At 39.8% G+C, this 18623-nt stretch overlaps 1 protein-coding gene across 3 annotated transcripts in view; it reads left to right on the forward strand.

The window, feature by feature from the left end:
- ACTR2 (actin related protein 2) overlaps window positions 1-18623 on the forward strand; it is a 42299-nt gene that overhangs the window by 14428 nt on the left and 9248 nt on the right. The window contains exons 3-6 of one of the 3 annotated variants that reach the window (XM_074989429.1): window positions 4009-4023; window positions 6051-6266; window positions 13804-13876; window positions 18051-18187. In XM_074989429.1, the coding sequence (XP_074845530.1) occupies window positions 4009-4023; window positions 6051-6266; window positions 13804-13876; window positions 18051-18187 (441 nt within the window). Of the gene's footprint in view, window positions 1-2570; window positions 2642-4008; window positions 4024-6050; window positions 6267-13803; window positions 13877-18050; window positions 18188-18623 lie in introns of all 3 variants that reach the window. The other 2 variants (XM_074989431.1, XM_074989430.1) reach the window with 2 other exon arrangements.

Consider the following 18623-nt stretch of genomic DNA (forward strand, 5'->3'; position numbering starts at 1 on the left):
TGGCAAAGCTATGGGCAACATAATGAAATCAACAAAACTCTGATTAGTTTTACTCCTTATATTTGGAATCCTATAGGCAGCACTGAAACTGTTTCTTGCTGGTGCTTTGGAGAGGGTATCAGCATTAGCAGAAAGTGACATGGGAATTATTCAAAGGGAAGGGTGACAAAAATATGCAAAGTAAAGTTCTAGACTGGAAAGGTGTAGAAAAACAGAGATCTTTGATTTCCTCCCCTGCAGCCCTCAGCATCTTGTAGTAAAGGACTTTTCACCTTCAGAGGAGCTGGTAGGATATGGACAGAGAAAGAGAAACATCTTGTTATTTTTAGAAGCTTGAGGGGGAGCAGTTTGAAGGCTTATATTTTTAGACATCTACTTACCAGAAGCTGAAGTTCCCCAAGCAAAGCCCAAGTATAATTTTAACAGAAATCCCCTCACCCTACGCCAGAAACAGGCAAGATCCAGCTGCCAAGCCTTTTAATCCAGTCCACAGCTGCCCCAGCAGAATGGAGCAGTGCCCCTCAAAGCAGCTTGGCTGGTCGCATTGGCTCTCTGTGCTTGGCAGGGATGGGGGAAGAGCTTTGTACTCGTCCCATGTTCCCAGCAAAATCTCTCTGCTCCTATTGGCCAGAGACCAGATTTTGCTATGGACGAGAGCCAGGCAGCACAGTTTCTCAGCTTCCATTGTTCGGTTTCCAGCCAATAGGAGCTGAGAGATTTGGCTGTGGCGGGGGGACGGTGTGTGAAGCCTCCCACCACAGTGCAGAGAGTCAGGTGGTCTGGGGCCACTGACAGGCAGGGAAGCATGCCTCAGTGTGCTGCTGGCTGGCAGCTGCCGAGGTACATGTCTTCCAGCAAGAGCCTGCTTCTGTCACCCCACTCCACTTCCTTCCCCGATCTTGCACCCCCTCCAAAACCCGTCCTCCAGGCCAGAATCCTCTCCTGCACCCCAATCCCCAGCCCCAGGTCATCACCCAAATCCTCTGCACCCTCCCCTCCTGCTCCAAGTCACAACTCCCTCTCAGATACGGCAACCACTCCTACACCCCTTCCCCAATCCAGAATCCTGTCCTGCACTCATACCCCCACCCCAGTCCCCAGGTCACAATCCCTTCCTTCACCCAAACTCCTTCTCAGACCCACATCCTCTCCTGCACACCAGTCTGCTGCCCCAAGCTGCCTCTTGTGTCCAACTTCCATCCCAGGCGCTGCACGTGCTTTGCGGAAAAGTACACCCTTAACTACTCTCCAAAATCTTGGAGTGGCTCCCCATCCAAAGTAATTTCCCACCTCTGCCCCATACAATGGTCAGAAATCTTAGACTCCTTAGACTACTAGAACTGGAAGGGACCTTGGAAGATCATTGAGTCTAGTCCCCTGCATTCACAGCAGGACCGTCTAGATCCTCCTGGACAAAGATTTATCTAACCAACTCTTAAATATCTCCAGTGGTAGAGATTCCACAACCTCCCTTGATTAGAAAGCTTTTTTCACTAACGAATTTCCTTTGGAGATTGCTGATATGGTTCCATCTTCTTTCTCCTTTATTTCTACCTTAGGCTAGAAGCTTTAGTGTTCTGAGTAATAAACATAATACGCTTTTCAGACCCTGATGTAGTGCTGGTAGGCCAGTTTTGGATGACCTTTGATCATCTAAGTATTTCATTTAGTAATGAGTTGAGGCTCTAGAATGGGGTTGAGGGAGTTTCCTCTATAATGGGTTGGTCCTTTTCACATCTAGTCTCTTACATCATATCTCCCTTTCTACAGATGGGCTTGCTCAGGATATTTTTTTAACAAATAATGGGACTTGGACTCCTATTTATTTCCTAACTGTTTTATAGCACTCTTCTACTTTATTGTAGTTGCTGTATGACAAGGTCAAAAATCCCACAGGTCAGGGGAAGCAAAAATTCTTCCATTGATCTGTCTCAGATCTTCCTTCCTGGGGCATATGTAAGAGAAATACAGTAGAAGAGCACAGTGAAACCTATCTGAGGACCATTTTTTCCTCCTCTCAATGTTGTTACATGTTTGCAACATTTGTCTGTACAGATATTTTTGGCAAATAAATTTATAATAAAATTTGAATGGATTAATTCCAGCTACCCACCAAAAAGCATTCTTGCTCATTCAGGAGACTCCTGAGCAAAGGAAATGAACAAGAACATCATCAATTTATAGCTTTTAAAAATACTCAGAAAAGCTAGCAAAATTCAGGAACTGGACGAAGTGAGCCCTAAAACAGGGTCTATAAAAGCAGCCTAATCCTTCCTGGCCCGTTATTCCTGTCAGGAAAGCAAATGAGGGTTGTGGATATGGAGACAAAGCTACGTCACGGGTATATGCAGACAAAGGTGTGGTTTTCACTGGAATAGATTGCCCCAGTATTTCAACCAATTTTAAAAACCTGCTGAACTAAGCGGATTTTAAAACTGCTTCAAGCCGTAGTGGAGACAAGGTTCCTGGCAGTTTGAGGCAGAGTCCAAACTGCCTTCAGCAGTGTTTGAAAGTGCTTTGATAAAAATGTTTGGCTTATGAAACCTAAACTATGTTATTCTCCTAACTAGGTTTTGATGGATCAAAAATAGATTTTGGTGGATCACCTTAGGGATGCTTTCTGGGAATAGAAGAGACTCAGGTGTGCACTTTCCCTCATTTTTATTCTTACTCCACGCCCCCTCGGTTTTCTTCTTTAATTTCTATCACAGAAATCCATTGACTGAGGTCTCTGTAGGTTTTGAGTAGGTGGAGAATATAGTCGGCATTCATCCTGTGTTCTTCCCTCTACTGAGGCTGCATCTGCACTACGCTTGGGATCAATGCTCTGAGATTGTTCCACTGGTGTTGATTTCGTGGGTCTAGTGAAGATCTGCCAAACTGATCATTGAGCATTCGACCCCTGCCCTCTACCCCCGACAAAAAGAATAAGATAAGTCAATGGGAGAGTTTCTCCCATTGACCTTCCCCACCCCACCTCTATGGTAATTTGACTTAAGATACGTCAACTCCAGCTACATTGTTCATGTAGCTAGAGTTGTGTACCTTAGTCTACTTTCTGCAGTAGTGTAAACAGAGACTACATATGGATTTTCTGGTAGTTGCCTATGTAGCATACTTGCCCTGATGTTATTCTGATGGGTAAAAGCAAGTAAACACTCCTTAATGGAGCTGATATTTTTCTTACTAATATGCTGTTGGAAAAGCTAGTGACTGAGCAGACCTGGGTTTTGATCTTGGATTAGGTCACAAGTAAAAATGACATCCTAGTCCTTGCTTGTCCACAGAACTATGTTCCTTGCTGTGTATCACAATGACTATTAATTCTGCTAGTCCCTTTCCAGCACAGCAGTGTGCTGCACAGAAGAACTGAGATGCTCTTGGTGTGTCACATCATGAACACTTAATTCAGTTGGAATGAATGAATAAATAAACATTGCAATGTATGCACTTGGTCAATTTCATTTCATATAGCTATCCCATAATTCAGTGCTACAAAGGAACTCGTAAGTCTGTATTTGAGCTTAATATTTTTGTAACTAATTGTAGTAAAAATCCAAATCCAAGGTTTGGAAGGATGAATATTTTATGAAAAAGAGAATAGGTGGAGGAAAGCAGGAATCCTGGTAGCGATGTACTAACGTTAGTTACTTCCAAACCCACTAGGCAGTTAGTCTGCTTGAGTTCTATCAGTCACACTGGATAAAATTCCATTTTAAGAGGCGATATTGATACCATATTGTGGGGGGAAAGGGATGTGAGAGCCACTAAACTAATGGAAACAAGTTAATCACAGACAAATGGCTTTTGAGAAGAACAGCAATATCATAGGCAGTGTTAGTGTGGCCTTAACTACGCTAACTCAGAACACTTGCAGCAATACATGCATCTCTTTTCTGCTTTATATCTATTGTGTAATTAAAATAACTTGAATAAGGATTTCCTTTAGGCCTTTTCTGACTCTTGCTTCTACCTTCTTTCTTCACCTTTCTTGACCTGTTGAAGTAGAATAACAAAAAGATGGTAAGTGAGGTGCCCCCGTTTGTTTCCCATTTTTTGCTTTGTGGGACGTAGTTGCATTATTTTGAAGCTTTTTAATGTTTTGTCTTGTCCCACATTTTATGTTTTGATTACTTACTTTTAACTTTGTTCATTGCTTTGATTTAGTAGCAACTAATGCCAAAAGAATCACATATATGGCTTCTGAATGTGACATAACCTGTAGTTATGTGTAGCTGCAAGAGTAATTAATTTTTCTATCGGATCAACATGAATTTAATGTTAATGCTAGAAAATGCTTCATAATAAAATAATGGAGAAAGGGAAAGATAAGATTGTGGCTTTTCTTTGATTTTTTTGTCCTGTTCTAACCATGGACAAAACAAATTTTAGATGTGTTTTCTTTAACTAGTGATTGTTAAATAAAATCAGAATTTTATGAATTTGTTGTGATATAACTAATGTAGTCACATGGTAATTTAGTGGTGTGTTTGTTGGAGTAAGGTGAGCAAATCATCATATTCCTAATGTTTAGGGATGTAGGTTTGTAATTATTATACAAATATTCCATTCTGTTCTATTAAATTAAAACTATTTTATAAAACTAAGAAAACTGATTAAGGAACTCAAAATCATGTCTTAAAATTATTTCTTCACTAGTTACTAATAACTTCTTAGATTATTAAACTGAAAATAATTTAAAAGTTCCAATTTGTTTTTTATTGTTTTTTGTTTGTTTGTTTCTTACACTATGTCTAGATTTCAGGCTTCTGTCGGGAGTCCAGCGGTCTCTCGGCAGAAGTTTGTCACTCGGGGAGCCTTCTGCTGACATCCTGGTCATCCTCGTTCCACGGGGAAAAAGGGATGTGTCAGCAAAGGTGTTTTTCCCAATATTTGGCTCCATGTGGAAGGGCCAAATGTCGGGACAGCCTCTCCCAGCAGAACCGTCAGCAGGAGATATGCAAATGCTTTGTGCAGTTTGTGTATCTTTTGCTGACAGATATCTTAAGTCTTGACCTAGCCTTAGTGTACACAGAGAATCTGAGTCACTTTTACCTCTCACTGACAGTGATTGGGTTGCAAACTTTGCAGTGCAGTATTTGGTCAAAAGCAACCATTTTATTGTACTTTAACAATTAAAACATTGTTTTGCTAGATTTCATAGAAGGATCTTTAAAAAGAAAATATATTTTAATTCATGTCGTTAAATATGGTGGTAGGTGATGCATTAAGGTTTCTCTGGAAGATGATAAGCTATAGTGGGAAATAAAAGTAATATTTTATTGTATGTACTTCCCTCAGGACGTGCCTGTTGAAAAGGAAAGGGTTTTCTTATATAATCAGTTGAGACTTTGACTGTATGAATCACAACTTGGTAATGTGTATCTTTTATATAAGTATCACACTGGGGTAGACTTCTTTGTTTTAGATGCAGAGAAAATGGGATATTTATTTCTGTCTGCCCTCTTAAAACTACTGGCAGAGGTTTAGTTAAACCACTTTTTAATTTAATGTTTAGTGTGGTACTTCCAATCCCTTATTTGCTTTTGCTACTTGTTCTGTATGCTTATGCATCTCTCATTATTCCTGTTTTGGGAATGTGCACAGAAACTTGCAGCATGCATGGAAATTTTTCTGCAGCCCCACCTTTTATGTGCTTTTATTTCATATCTCAACTTATTCAAGTGAGTACTTGATAAAGTAATCTGGGAGGTCTCCATACATAAAAGTCTGTACATGCTTAGGTTTCTTTACTTGTTCCATTGTGACAAAATGGAGGGTAGCTTCTTACTAAAGTAAGCTTAATTTAAGATTATCAAGTCTTCTAGGTAAGGATTGTCTTGAAGATCTTGTGAGTCTCAACCAGACTAAATATGTTGTGTAGGTAAACACTACTTTTCACTCAAATATACAAAAACTAATTTGAGGTCGTGGCCATTAAGTACATGTGCTCAGTTACAAGGTTTAATACCTGAACATAAAAAAACTGCTAAAGAATAATGAAAATTCCTGCAAAGTGACATACAAACATCAATACTGTGATTTTGTAGGATCTTATGGTTGGTGATGAAGCAAGTGAATTACGCTCAATGCTGGAAGTTAACTACCCGATGGAGAATGGCATAGTCCGGAACTGGGATGATATGAAGCACCTCTGGGACTACACATTTGGACCAGAAAAACTTAACATCGACACGCAAAACTGTAAAATTCTGCTCACAGAACCTCCCATGAATCCAACAAAAAACAGGGAGAAGATTGTAGAGGTATGTTTCTTGACTTGAATAAGGAAAACCAGTGCTTTCCTTGTGTCGGTACTCAGTACCAGCACCTTGGAACTGGCTGGGGGTTGGGGCCGGGGAGCCAATGGAGTAGCAGCAGCTGCTCTTTTACAAAAAAGGCACCGAGGAAAACCAATCTGTGGAGATCCAGAACCAATAATGATAGTGTGTCAACAAGAGTCAGTGATTTTTGAAAACCTAAGATAACCCCTCCAGGCAACATGAATTGGTCACAGCCCAGAATAGTCACCTTCCTAATTTATCCAAGGGTGAGCAAGTCTACTTAGTCCTAAAGCCTGGACAGATTGGCAGTCCCATGAAGCCAGACGTCTACTTTAAAATTAAACAGACTGTCAGCCCAAGTCAGCTAGCACAAGCCAGTGGTGGAGTGACATACCCTTAAGCAGCATCCCCAATCTTGCTTTAATTTAGGTGGGCACATGTCTCGTATAAAATAAATGTCGTCTTATACACAGATGATAACGTGAGAATAGCATAACATTTGTTGTTTTTTGTCCCTTTATATTCCAACATTTTAGACACTTGTAAATGTACGTAAATATTTAGTATACTTTCAAGTGTGACAGAGAATACTTTGGTAAAAACCTCTTCTGTCGTAGACTTTGTTGCAGAAATAAAGTGAAAGATGTCAGTTAAAATATCAATAATATTTAATAATCAGTCTAAAATGTTAGGCTTAAGTGATATGAAACTTGAAGTTTAGGGGAAGTGAGGTCATTAGCTAGTCATGTCTGTCTTATCAGATACACTCATGACTGGCTGGCTGGCTAGCATGTACAATAGACAGACTGAATTCTAACAAATATATTCTTCCTCCATGGGATGAATGATTGATTGAATTGCCTCATCAGGCTTCTTGTCCCTTTATATGTGTATCAAGGTGTGTTTGATTTTTGTTTTTTCTGGCTTATCCAAAAATGATGTTGCAATTATGCTATTATCATAAGATGGGTCTAAAATATCCGATTATATGATATTAAAGTTACCTTGTTTAAAGCTCAGCATAACTTCTGACATTGTTTTCAAGTCTGTTGTTTCATAGAATTCACTGAGGGAAGATGACAGTAATTTATTACATCTATTCAGAGAATGTGAACACTATATATAAGTAAGGAAATTAAGAACAGTCCACAAAAACAATCGTTCTAGCCTTCTGCATAAACACCTTTATAGGCTTTTTGAGTGCAGTACAAGCTTGTAACATTAAAAGACCTCAAATAGGTACTGGAGCACAGCATGATAAAATTAAATATTTATAGTTTTAAAAGTAATGTTTTAGAAAAAATCAGTGTTGGGTTTTTTCTATTTCTGAAGCTATGAGAGGCCATTTCAAAATGGGTTGAAAGACAGATTTGAGAGTTTCATAATCTATATATACTGAAGTTGTTATAATACTGGTATTTTTATCATGAACTCCTTGAAGAAATAGCTAATTTAAATGAGTTTTTATGTAAGGTCATTTTGACTATGTGCGCTTTATGTATACTGATAAATCCTAACAGTTATTTCAGTCTGCTTGGCTTCTGTTACTTTTCTCTGGCCTCATCTGTGCATCAGTATTTACAGAACACAAATGGGGCTCTCACTTCTCCTCATCCCCTCATTAGTGATGTTAAAAATGGCACCCCATGTTTGTTTTTAGTGAATTGTTTCCCCATTTCACTTAAGGACACACTGGTAATTTCCTTCTGTAAATAAAGTTGTGTGATTTTTTTAAATTGGAAAATGCCAGTGTTTGTGGAGCAAGATGGAAAATGTCATGGGACAACTTTTGCATCCCGTCCTCATATTTTAGTGGTTTGTGATAACCAAACAATACCCAGAGATGCCCTCTACTTCAGAACATACCCAAAGACACACAATTTCCTCTTTGCTCTTCAGTGTAATTAGCTCTGTTAGTGGCTTGGTATAATTTTTTAATGTTCCTACCTCTAGTTTTCCATTAAATTCTCATGCCTTGGACAGCCCCTCTCTTGTACCGCCCAATTGTGTATCTGTGGTGGTGGAAGTACTCTCTGGCACCATCACCCCTTACAACTCCATTGTGTAATATTCTGGATCGTTCATTTGTTAAGCTTCCAATGCTTTATCATTGGGCTTCTGCCCTCAGAGAAGGACATTGGACTGGCAACAAAACAAGCAAAGATTCTTTTTGAGGAAAATATTCTTGTCGCTATTGGGCTATCAGATCTGTCAGATGTGGTGTGCGCCATGTGTGTGGTGAGACTGCAATTATAGATGTCAAACAAAATGGGTCTAAAATGTCTGAAATAAACACAGTTAAAACCAGAAACCGTATGTGTTTTCTGCAAAAAGTGTAGGTTTCCCGTAATATTAGGAATATATTGGAACGTGCAACTGAAATAACTAATCCTGTATGCATAATATGGTTATTGGCAGATAGAAGTTGATACATATCCCTCTCATATTACAATTTTGGCTCATTTTATGAGGAATAGAATTCATACAGATTGGGAACAGCAATAATTGTATGTTGCTTGAGGTCTAGAAGCTCAGTTTCTTGTTTTGCTTTCTGTTCTTTCTCATGCTCCTTTTTGAGGTAGAATACTGTTTCTGCCTTGTAACTTACTAAACTGCTGTTTGTGCACATTAAAGCATGGCAGCTACAGAACCTATTCCTAAGTTGTGGTATCTTGCACATACATGAATGTGGAAGGTGATTAGGTATTCTTTCAAGCTGTCTTCCACATCGCTTCGTTCAGTCAGTCAATCATGCAGATTTTTTTTTAAAGAACCCTACAGCAAGATGTTTCATAGCCTGATCTTTGTACTTTTCTTACTCCTTGACATCTCTCTTCCTGTATATGTGTGCTCATGCAAATATTTTGGAAAAATGTAGGCTGGTCTTTCCAGTTTTGTTTGCAGTGTGCGTGGGCTAGCAGGCTTTGGAGAGTCAATTTTTAACCACACAAGATCTTATTTTTTTGGTCAAGTTCTTTGCAATCATTGCTAAATATGCTGGCATGACTTTATTTTTTAAGCACAGCATTACAGATTGCATCTAACGAGAGAATTTGCTGGACCAGGGGAGGTCCAGGGCTTGTGCCCCAGGCAGTCCCAGTCCTCTGCTTCCTAGGACTGCCATGGGTCTCCAGAACGCAGGGGCTCTGGCCTCAGCCCTGTGCTGTGGCTGGGAACTCCAGCAAGGGCTCTGGCCTGGCCCAGGCTGCTGGCCACTGCTTTGGGCCCGGTTCCTACCCTGCGGATGCAGGTCCAGCCACAGCTCTGGGACACTCTAGTCCTGCAGGATCACAAATGTTTCCTGATAAGAGAGAACCAGATTTAAGAGGTTCAACTTTTATCACATTGCAGAATTAACCTAGTTACTGTTAAAAAATCAGGTCAGTAGAAGTACGTTTTGCTCCTTCCTTTCTTGTAGTGTTCACCCTGTGAAGGATGTGTGCGTTCTGGAGGGATTGGTTAAATGCGGTCTAACTTATGGAGTGTGTTACTCTCACATGCTGCAGATGTATGGTCTGTGGGGAAATTTTCAAAAGCGTTTAGCTGCCACTTACACCTTTAGAAAATTGAGGAAGTAAAATGCAAACAGAGTGGTCAAATAGAAGCTTAGTAGTGTCTGCAGAGGGGTTGTTGAAGTTAGAGACTTACTTCCAGGAGAGTATATGGTACAGTGCTTCATGTGCGAGAAATCTGAAAGCTGGTATGATTAAACCTCTATTACGAGCACCTCAAGAATGGAGGCTGTTCATACTCTGAGCAAAATCTTCTGGCTCTTTTAAAAGTTTACAACTGAACTTTGACTTAACACAGCTTTGAAACTTTACTATGCAGAAGAAAACTACTGCTTTCTCGCTGTTTAGTAGTTTACTTTTAATACAGTACTGTACTGTACTTGCTTTATTTTTCTCTGCTGCTGCCTGCTTGCATACTTCTGGTTCCCAATGAGGAGTGCAGTTGATTGGTCAGGTTGCAACCCTGGTATTCATAATTCCGAGGTTCTACGGTATGTGAGAGCATGTCAAGAGGTGGTGGAAAGAAAATTATGCACTTGAAAAAAAGAAATCACCCTTATTGGAAAACATTTTAACATCACCTAAAACTACGCTCATTTCTTCAGCCAAAAAGCCTATGAAATATGATTATAGGCCTTAACCTGTCAAGGAACAAGTTTGTGAAACTGTCCAGTCTTTTTTAATTTGAGCCGTGTCGACAGCAGACTTTTTGAAATAGCAACAAAGAGAAGTTGGAAAAAGTCAGTGTTTAATTCATTTAGATATTTTTAAAAGAGAAGTGAAATGTCATCTTTTCCTGGAGCTGTATATTTGAAATCGTCAGCTGTCAGAGCATTTCTGGTTTAATCAGTCTGTAAGGCTAAAAGCTACTGAAATCTTATCAGTTGTTTTCTGCTCTGGTAAAAGCATATTGAGACAAGGGGGAAGTGGCCAATCACTTCTGATTCATGGATGTAATAAGCTTAGTGTTTTGTTCACTCAGCCTTTCCTGCCTTTACTGTAAATGTGTCTAAGAACAACTCTGTGAAGCGCTGTCCATGGGGTCTGTTTAACGAAATAGTCACATTGTATTTAAAATTGTAAGTTACAGGCAAATTAAGAATAAACTACATAATTGTATGTGTTAATGGTTAAGGAGAGCTAGAGCACAAAGTAAGAACTCTGACTGTCTAAATTGTGTAAGTTTTGATGAATGCTGTTTCTTATCAAACATAATAGTGATTATTTAGTAGTATGATTTCAACTGTCTGACTTTAACATACTGCTTTTCTAAATCCAGGAAGTATGTGTCATTTGTGTCCTGCTGCAGTAAACAAGTATTAAATGTTTGAAAGAGACGTTTCCAATACTTTGTGTTGCATGCAGTATGTATTTGTTTCTTAAAATGTTACATCATTTAAGATTCCGTAGCAATGCTTCAGATATTTACAGTACTATTTTTAATAGCAAAGAACCAAGAAATTACTATGTGGTTTTTCAAGCTTTAGGATACATTCACTTACATTTTTAAGATTTTTTTTGCAAACATAGAATTTGGTTTTTTTTTCCTGTTTAAATAATGAACCCTTAGATTCTCACATGATCTCCTCATTCCAACAGCAAGTGCTTTAAAACACCAAATGCCGTGAGACAGATTATAAAAACATGAGTGGGCCACACTCTTTACAGAGAACAGGAAGGTAGAGCTCTAGAATATAGCTCGCAATACTGTCTTGGAGGCTCACAGTTGGTGCAGTGTATGGATTTATTGTAAGGGCCTGGTCCTATTTCTTACATTTCAGCCTTACAGTTTTATTTCTATGTATTACACGAAGAACAGTTGAAGTAATGAGTCAGTTTGACCTTGGCAATAGAAGATAAGTTAGATTATCTTCAGAAAATGACTGTACACCTTTAACAAATAGCATGTTCCGTGCCCCGAAGAGGAGCTCTTTGGGAGCAAGGAAGCTTGTCTTTCACCAACACATGTTGGTCTAATTAAAGGTATTACCTCAGTCATTTTGTGTCTTTAACATCATTCCAGAGTCAGACTGCAGTAATGAAGTGTGTGACTGCTTTACAAAGTGCTGCCTCCCACTCGTCAATTAGGGTTTGGATTTAAAAAAAAAAATCATGAAAGCAAGAAAAAAAGTGGTGTGTGGGTTTTATTTATAAGCATTAAACCTTTCCCCTAGGAGCCACCATACATAGTGTTCTTCAAGGACAAGGTCCAACTACGTCCCCACCCAGTCTTCCTGCCAAAGTTGGTTTTGCAGTTCCATTGCAGCCAAGCTACTTTCTTTCCATTCTTCTTCCTAAAGCTTATCAAGAATTCAGAAGAGCGGTGGCAGTTGAAATTTAGATGTGCCCTCAGCTTCTACATCAAAAGAACTAAATCCTTTCATAGATCTATGCATCTCCTCATGGCAGTAGCAGAAAGGATGAAAGGTCTACCAGCATCAGCCCAGAGAATCTCCAGTATCTGGGCATTTTACAAGCAGGCAGATGTCCCACCTCCATCCATTATGACTATTCGCTCCATGGGAGCTCAGACCTCTTCAGCACCATTCCTTACACAGGTTCCAATTCAAGTGAACTTCTCGTCCCACTTCATCATCACCCAATAGGCTTGAGGTGATATCAAGTTCACAAGAGTTGTGTTATAGTTCACACGTTCATAAATTCAGAGCGCACCTCCTTCTGTACTGCTTGTGATCCTCTAATATAGAATGGACATGAGCAAACACTTGAAGAAGGGGAAAAAATGGTTAACAACATTACCATAGGGGTTGTTCGGGGCGTGTTGCTAATGTGCTTTCCACAACCACAGCCCCCTGTTCCTCTGTTTGAGTAAATCGTCAAGAAAGTACTGAGAAGCTGTGGGGCTTGCAGCCCCCTTGTGCCAGCACATAAGTGCTTGGCATCAAAAGGCTCTAGAGCTGCCTCCAAAGGATACCACTGAGGGGAAAAGAATCTCCAGTAACAGTGCATGTGGCACACATGCCTCTTGTGAAATGAACGTAAGCAGTGCTTCTCAAAAAACATTTACGGAGAGGTTGGTAACCGTTTGTCGTGGGACCTGCTCATTCCTATCACTACATCTGGTATATCTGATCTGGTGCCCTGGATGCTGCAGTAGTAGCTATGTGAATGACAGTCATTACGTGCTGGAACAATCTCTCACAGGAAGATGATAAAAGGCAAAAACACCTTGCTAATGGAGCGTGGAGCACTTTTCACAAAGCAATCACAATACGTCTGACCCATCAATCCTCATCCTCAAAGGAACCCTGCACAGCGCTTTCAAAAGCCAAGCCTTGGAGCTTACAGTCCTAACTTTGCCTGATACTAAAAATCATGGATTGCGTTTCTGGCTTATTACAATCTGTAACCCACTAACCACCCCAGATCAGCTGCCTTTCTCTCTCCTTTCTTTTCCCTCTCTGCTTGGAGGTGTGTTAACAGTCCACTTCACTTTGACTGGTCATTTGAAATATATTAACTGCGTATGCTAAAGAATCTCTTCCACCTTATATTTAGCTGTGACAATTAAGTTTCCAGACCTGAAGAAGAACTTTGTTCTCACCTGCAGAACCTGGTCCAGATATTACTCCACCCATCTTTTCTCTCTAGTGTTCTGGGATTGACATGGCAACAACAAACTTGCCTACCAATAGTTCCACTCATTTGCATTTGTTATGGAACAGTTTAGGTGGTGTTTGTTGGAATGAAATAATTTTCTGAAGTTTATTTTTAAAAAAGAATATTGGTATAAAATCCAATTATTACAAGATGATCCTTTGTACCCATCAGAAGCAAAACATGTAGTTGTTGACCCAACATGCAACAACATAGTGCTACAAAATATTTGTTCAGTAAAGATAGCAAAGGTGTGTTGTTTTGTTCACCTAATAATCACAGTAAAGAGAAACTTTTTTCTTTTAAACTGCTATAAATCTTTAGAGAATTTTCTTCTTGTTTGAACACTAATTTTTGTTGTTGGTGTTTGTTTTGCTCTTTTTTTTCAGGTAATGTTCGAGACGTACCAGTTTTCTGGGGTATATGTAGCCATTCAGGCTGTTCTTACTTTATATGCACAAGGTAAGTAAAAATTAATACTTAGCATGTTGAATATCTATATGCATTGCTTTGCTCAAGTCTTAAGTTATTAATAGAGCTGCTGATTAATTGCAGTTAACTCATGTGATTAACTCAAAAAATTGACAAGTTCGTAAGTATTAGTTAAGGAAAGATCTTGGTCCCAGTTCATCTCCAGCATAACTGAAACGAGCTGACCGACTCTTCATCAAAAGTTTGGGCTGATGACCATCAACAGGAGTAGCACTGCCCATGGTTTGTAGCTTATTCTTCCTTTCCCTATAAAAGTAACACTCTAGATTCTTCTTTGTAAATGCTAGGACCTGGTAATATATAACAAAACTGTTCGTGAATCTCAGATGTTTAAAATGTCTTTTTCAGAAAGTCTTTAGCATATTTTCAAGAAAATGGTTTAACAACCAGTCCTTTAAACTTTGATTTCATTTAATGGAAGCAAAGCTAAATTGCATTAAGTTGATGCCTAAAAGTTGTGAAACCATTAAGATGGCTGTGCTTTCTTTCTGAGGCAATCAAAGAAAGTAAATTTCTCTGCTGCAGAAAAGTTGCAGTAAATCGCTGGTTGAGTTTGTGAGTTGAAAGACTGGAGATGAAATCCTGGCCATGTTGAAACTAATGGGCATTTGCCATAGACTGCAGTGGGGCTTAGATTTCACCATAGGACATGAAAGACAGTTAATTTCAAGCATGTGTCTGATAACATGACTCCTTACACCTTTTATTAGTAGCATGGTGAATTTACCTTTTAAATGGTAGGATGTGCAAACCTTTTTGCAGTAACATCTGTTTTGTCATAGCTTTTATATCAAGACTGGTATAAATTTGCTCTCCTACACTACATTCTAAGAGCAAGATATTAACAACCAAATATGGTTATATTTACAGATGTAAGTGCTAGTAGGAAAACTGTTGAAACAATTCTGTCTAGTACCAGCTGTGATATTTTTTCCTTTAAAAAGGGGGTGTGGGGGAGATCCGTCTGCAATAATTCAGAACTTATAGAAGGACTGTAAAAGATGATCCTAAAATTCAGCTGACACATTTATGGTGCTTGAGTTAAGATAATGCTCCAACTTCTCTTAAATCCACTTTGATTTGGTTCATAGCTGAACAATATGAATTCTTTCCAGGCTGAAATTTGGCGTGCACATATCTCACTGGGAAGGATTTTTCTTTTGGTAATTTATATTCCTTCTAGGCATGAGGGAAGTACCATTCTTCCCACTGCACAGCCTACGTGATAAACCGCTCTATTTCTGACCAAGGGTCTGTGTCCCAAGCTGCTGTCCTAACCTCAGGCTCTGAGACAGGACTCCAGAGGGCAGCATGGGCTGCAGACTTCCTCCCCAGTCAACTTCAAGAGCTGCCTGAGACTCTTTGTTGATACTGCCTAAAGTCATGCTCCCTTGTCATGGCTGGATTTCTTTTTCAGTGGAGCCGAACACCTGCAAGGAACACTGACGTCAGTGGGTTTGAAAATTGAACCTATAATTCTGCATGTGTATTTCATGGCATATGGTTCTTGAGACAATTCCTATGTAAATAATAAGCTGTGAAACAAATCTAATATTTTAGAACACTTAGATGTATAGGTTGTCAAGCAAATGAATGCTTAGTGCAGAATATATGAGACTGCAAAGTATTTAATATATCCAGTTTCCAAAGGGTTAGCTCTGGTTGACACATACCCATGAGCACTATTAGCAGAAGTGAAAATACTCATATCTTTCAATATATATGCAGTTTCACACACATAAAATGGGAAATGACTGTCTAGAAGGGAGTTCTGCTGAAAGGAAGCCAGGGGTCATAGCGGACCACAAGCTAAATATGACTCAAGAGTGTGACACTTGCAAAAAAAAAAAAAAGCAAACATTCGTCTGGGATGTAGTAACAGGAGTGTTTGCAAGCAAGACATGAGAAGTCATTCTTCTGTTCTACTACGTGCCAGTTAGGCCTCAGCTTGAGTACTGTGTCCAGTTCTGGGTGCCACATTTCAGGACAGATGTGAACAACTTGGAGACAGTTCAGAGAAGAGCAACACAGATGATTAAAGGTCTAGAATACACAACCTGTCAGTAAAGATTGAAATAATTGGGTTTGTTTCGTCTGGAAAATGGAAGACTGAAAGGGGAAACCATAACATCTTTCATGTACCTAAAAGGTTGTTACAAGGTAGAGGGAGAAAAATTGTTCTCCTTGACCTCTGATCAGTGGGCTCAAATTGCAGCAAGGGCAGTTTAGGTAAGACATTAGAAAAAACTTCCTAACTGTCAGGGTGCTGAAGCATTCAATTAAACTGCCTAAGGCGGTTGTGGAATCTATGTCATGGGAGATTTTTTTTTTTTTAAGACCAATTAAACCAACATCTTTCAGGGACAGTCAGGATGGTGCTTGGTCCTGCCATGAGTTCAGGGGACTGGAGTTGGTGAGCCATCGTGATTCCTTCCGGTGTTAAGATTCTGTAATATGTCACGTGTTAGGAATTGCAACGCATATGTTGTGCAACTTCATTCTTTGCTTTTCCTATCAAACTGGATGTTAGCCTTCAAATTCGAAGTAAGCGTTATAGACCATATTATGCTTGTACGTCCTACTGGGTTATCGAGTGACCATCACGGGAGAGCGAGAAATCATGTTTATAACTACTCATAAAGCTATGTCCCCAGAAACTAGCTACTGCTTTTGCCCTGTGGTTTGCATATCTATGCGTCTGAGGGCAGTTCTGTACCAAAAAAAATTACAATTTCTTGGCACTATATTTTAAATTTCTGTAGATTATGTCAATAAATAAATGTGGAGGCTCTAACATGCATCATGGGGGAAGTACTGGCTACTGGCTGTGCAGAGGTGGGAGCTCATCTTCTCTCCACACTCAAGACATGGACTTGACAGTGAGGCTGTGCCCAGGCCTGATAAACTACAAGGACTAAGCCTGCCCTTAAAATGCCGCCAGGCCCTGCTGCTCTGCACTAGGTGTGAGCAGGCAGGCTCAGCCCAACAGGCTCTAATGTGGAGGGGCTTAGCATGGGGGAATCCAGGTGTGAGGTGAGAGTGTTCTCTCTGGGGCATTAAGTGAAGGAGCACCACCTCCTGCAACGACATTGGGTGTGCTGATAGAAACATTCCTCTGCTGAGTTAGCAGTCTCCCCTGGGGCGGGGGGTGAATGGAGGGGGGAGATTTGTCAGTGGAATATGTCAGTTGGGATCAAGGGTTCATGCCCCTGACCTGCCCAGCTATCTTGATGAAAAATAAGGCTTGGTCTACACTTAAAATCTGTATTGTTACTTCTAATGGGTTGCGTCCTGGATTTTGCTTATGTGAGCAATTTTTGAGACCAAGTTTCACTTTCTGGATGTTATAAATACCACAATGCTGTGTTTCCCTCAACTTGACTCCAACAACAACAACTACCACTGCCCTTCCCAACTTCTCATTGGAATTAGACTTCCTAAGGGTTTGGCAAATCCCTTTACAAAACCCAGATTAATCTGAAACTCTGTCCTTTGAAAAACAAACTTAGAATGGCCAGTTTGCTGTAATTTAAGTGGTTTTTGTTTATACCCTTCAAAATATGAAATTGTGGAACCGTGAAATCATGCACTCCATCACCAGCAAACCCAAAATTACACAACTGCGTTGTTATTCAAGTAAAGTAAATTACTTGTGGCACGAATGAGAATTCCAAGTGTTCAACATCTTGGAAAATGAGTCTAATTTATTTGCACATTAATGCAGAAAATGGAGGAGGAGTTTATGTCCCAACCAGTTTAAATATTCTCCATTTAACTGGGATATGATTTCTTTGGATGTTAGGGCATGAGAAAAAAATCTATCTGATGGGGTTGCAGTCAGCTAAGAAAGGTTAGTAGCTTTTTTTAAAATATTGGGGCAGAGGCGTTCATCTCTAACACAGAATTTTCCAAGTAAAGCTTAAAACAAATAGTTGAAATGAAGTGGAACACTTAATGTTATTACTTGTTTTTTAAAATGGTATCAGACTTCTTTCATAAGGGAAAAGGTTTCTGTTAATCAGGAGAGTTACTTCAGCAGGACAGTAAGCTGGTCATTGGGATAGTCCAGTTATGACCTTAATGTAATGTGAGGTTTCATTTTCCATATTTGGTCACTGATGGTAATATTACTGTTCTTACTTAGGCTTATTGACTGGTGTTGTTGTGGACTCTGGAGATGGCGTAACTCACATTTGTCCAGTCTATGAAGGTTTCTCTCTTCCTCATCTTACCAGACGACTAGACATTGCTGGGAGGGATATTACCAGATACCTCATCAAGGTAAGCTGAAAAAAAATTTCCTGGAATTAGTGTCTGTCCGGGTGATAGTTTGCTATGTGACCACAATACAAGTTAAGCTCAGTTGAAACCTGGAAAGTGAAATGTTTGCTATCATCAGTGGAGAAATCCATTCTCTTTCTTTGGAGTTGGGGATGGGGACAGGGACAGGGATGTTCTTGTATGCTTTTCCCCAGGAAACCCAAAGCAGGGCCCTATAGATAGTATGGAATTTGCTGTGGGATTTATCCCTTACTGCGGAATGGTGGAAATTTCTAGTCCTTATGGGTTGCAAGAAGAATCTCCATCTACGGTTAATGAATGTCATTGAACAGATAGTAGTAGTCGCTGCAGTCAGCCTTAAAGAGCTCAGTGGCCTATTCAGCTAAGTGACATGCTAACCTCTGGACCCTAAGTACAATAAACTCTTTGATGTCCG

The sequence above is a fragment of the Carettochelys insculpta genome, chromosome 3 (assembly GCF_033958435.1).
Source record: "Carettochelys insculpta isolate YL-2023 chromosome 3, ASM3395843v1, whole genome shotgun sequence".
NCBI classification, from domain to species: domain Eukaryota; kingdom Metazoa; phylum Chordata; order Testudines; family Carettochelyidae; genus Carettochelys; species Carettochelys insculpta.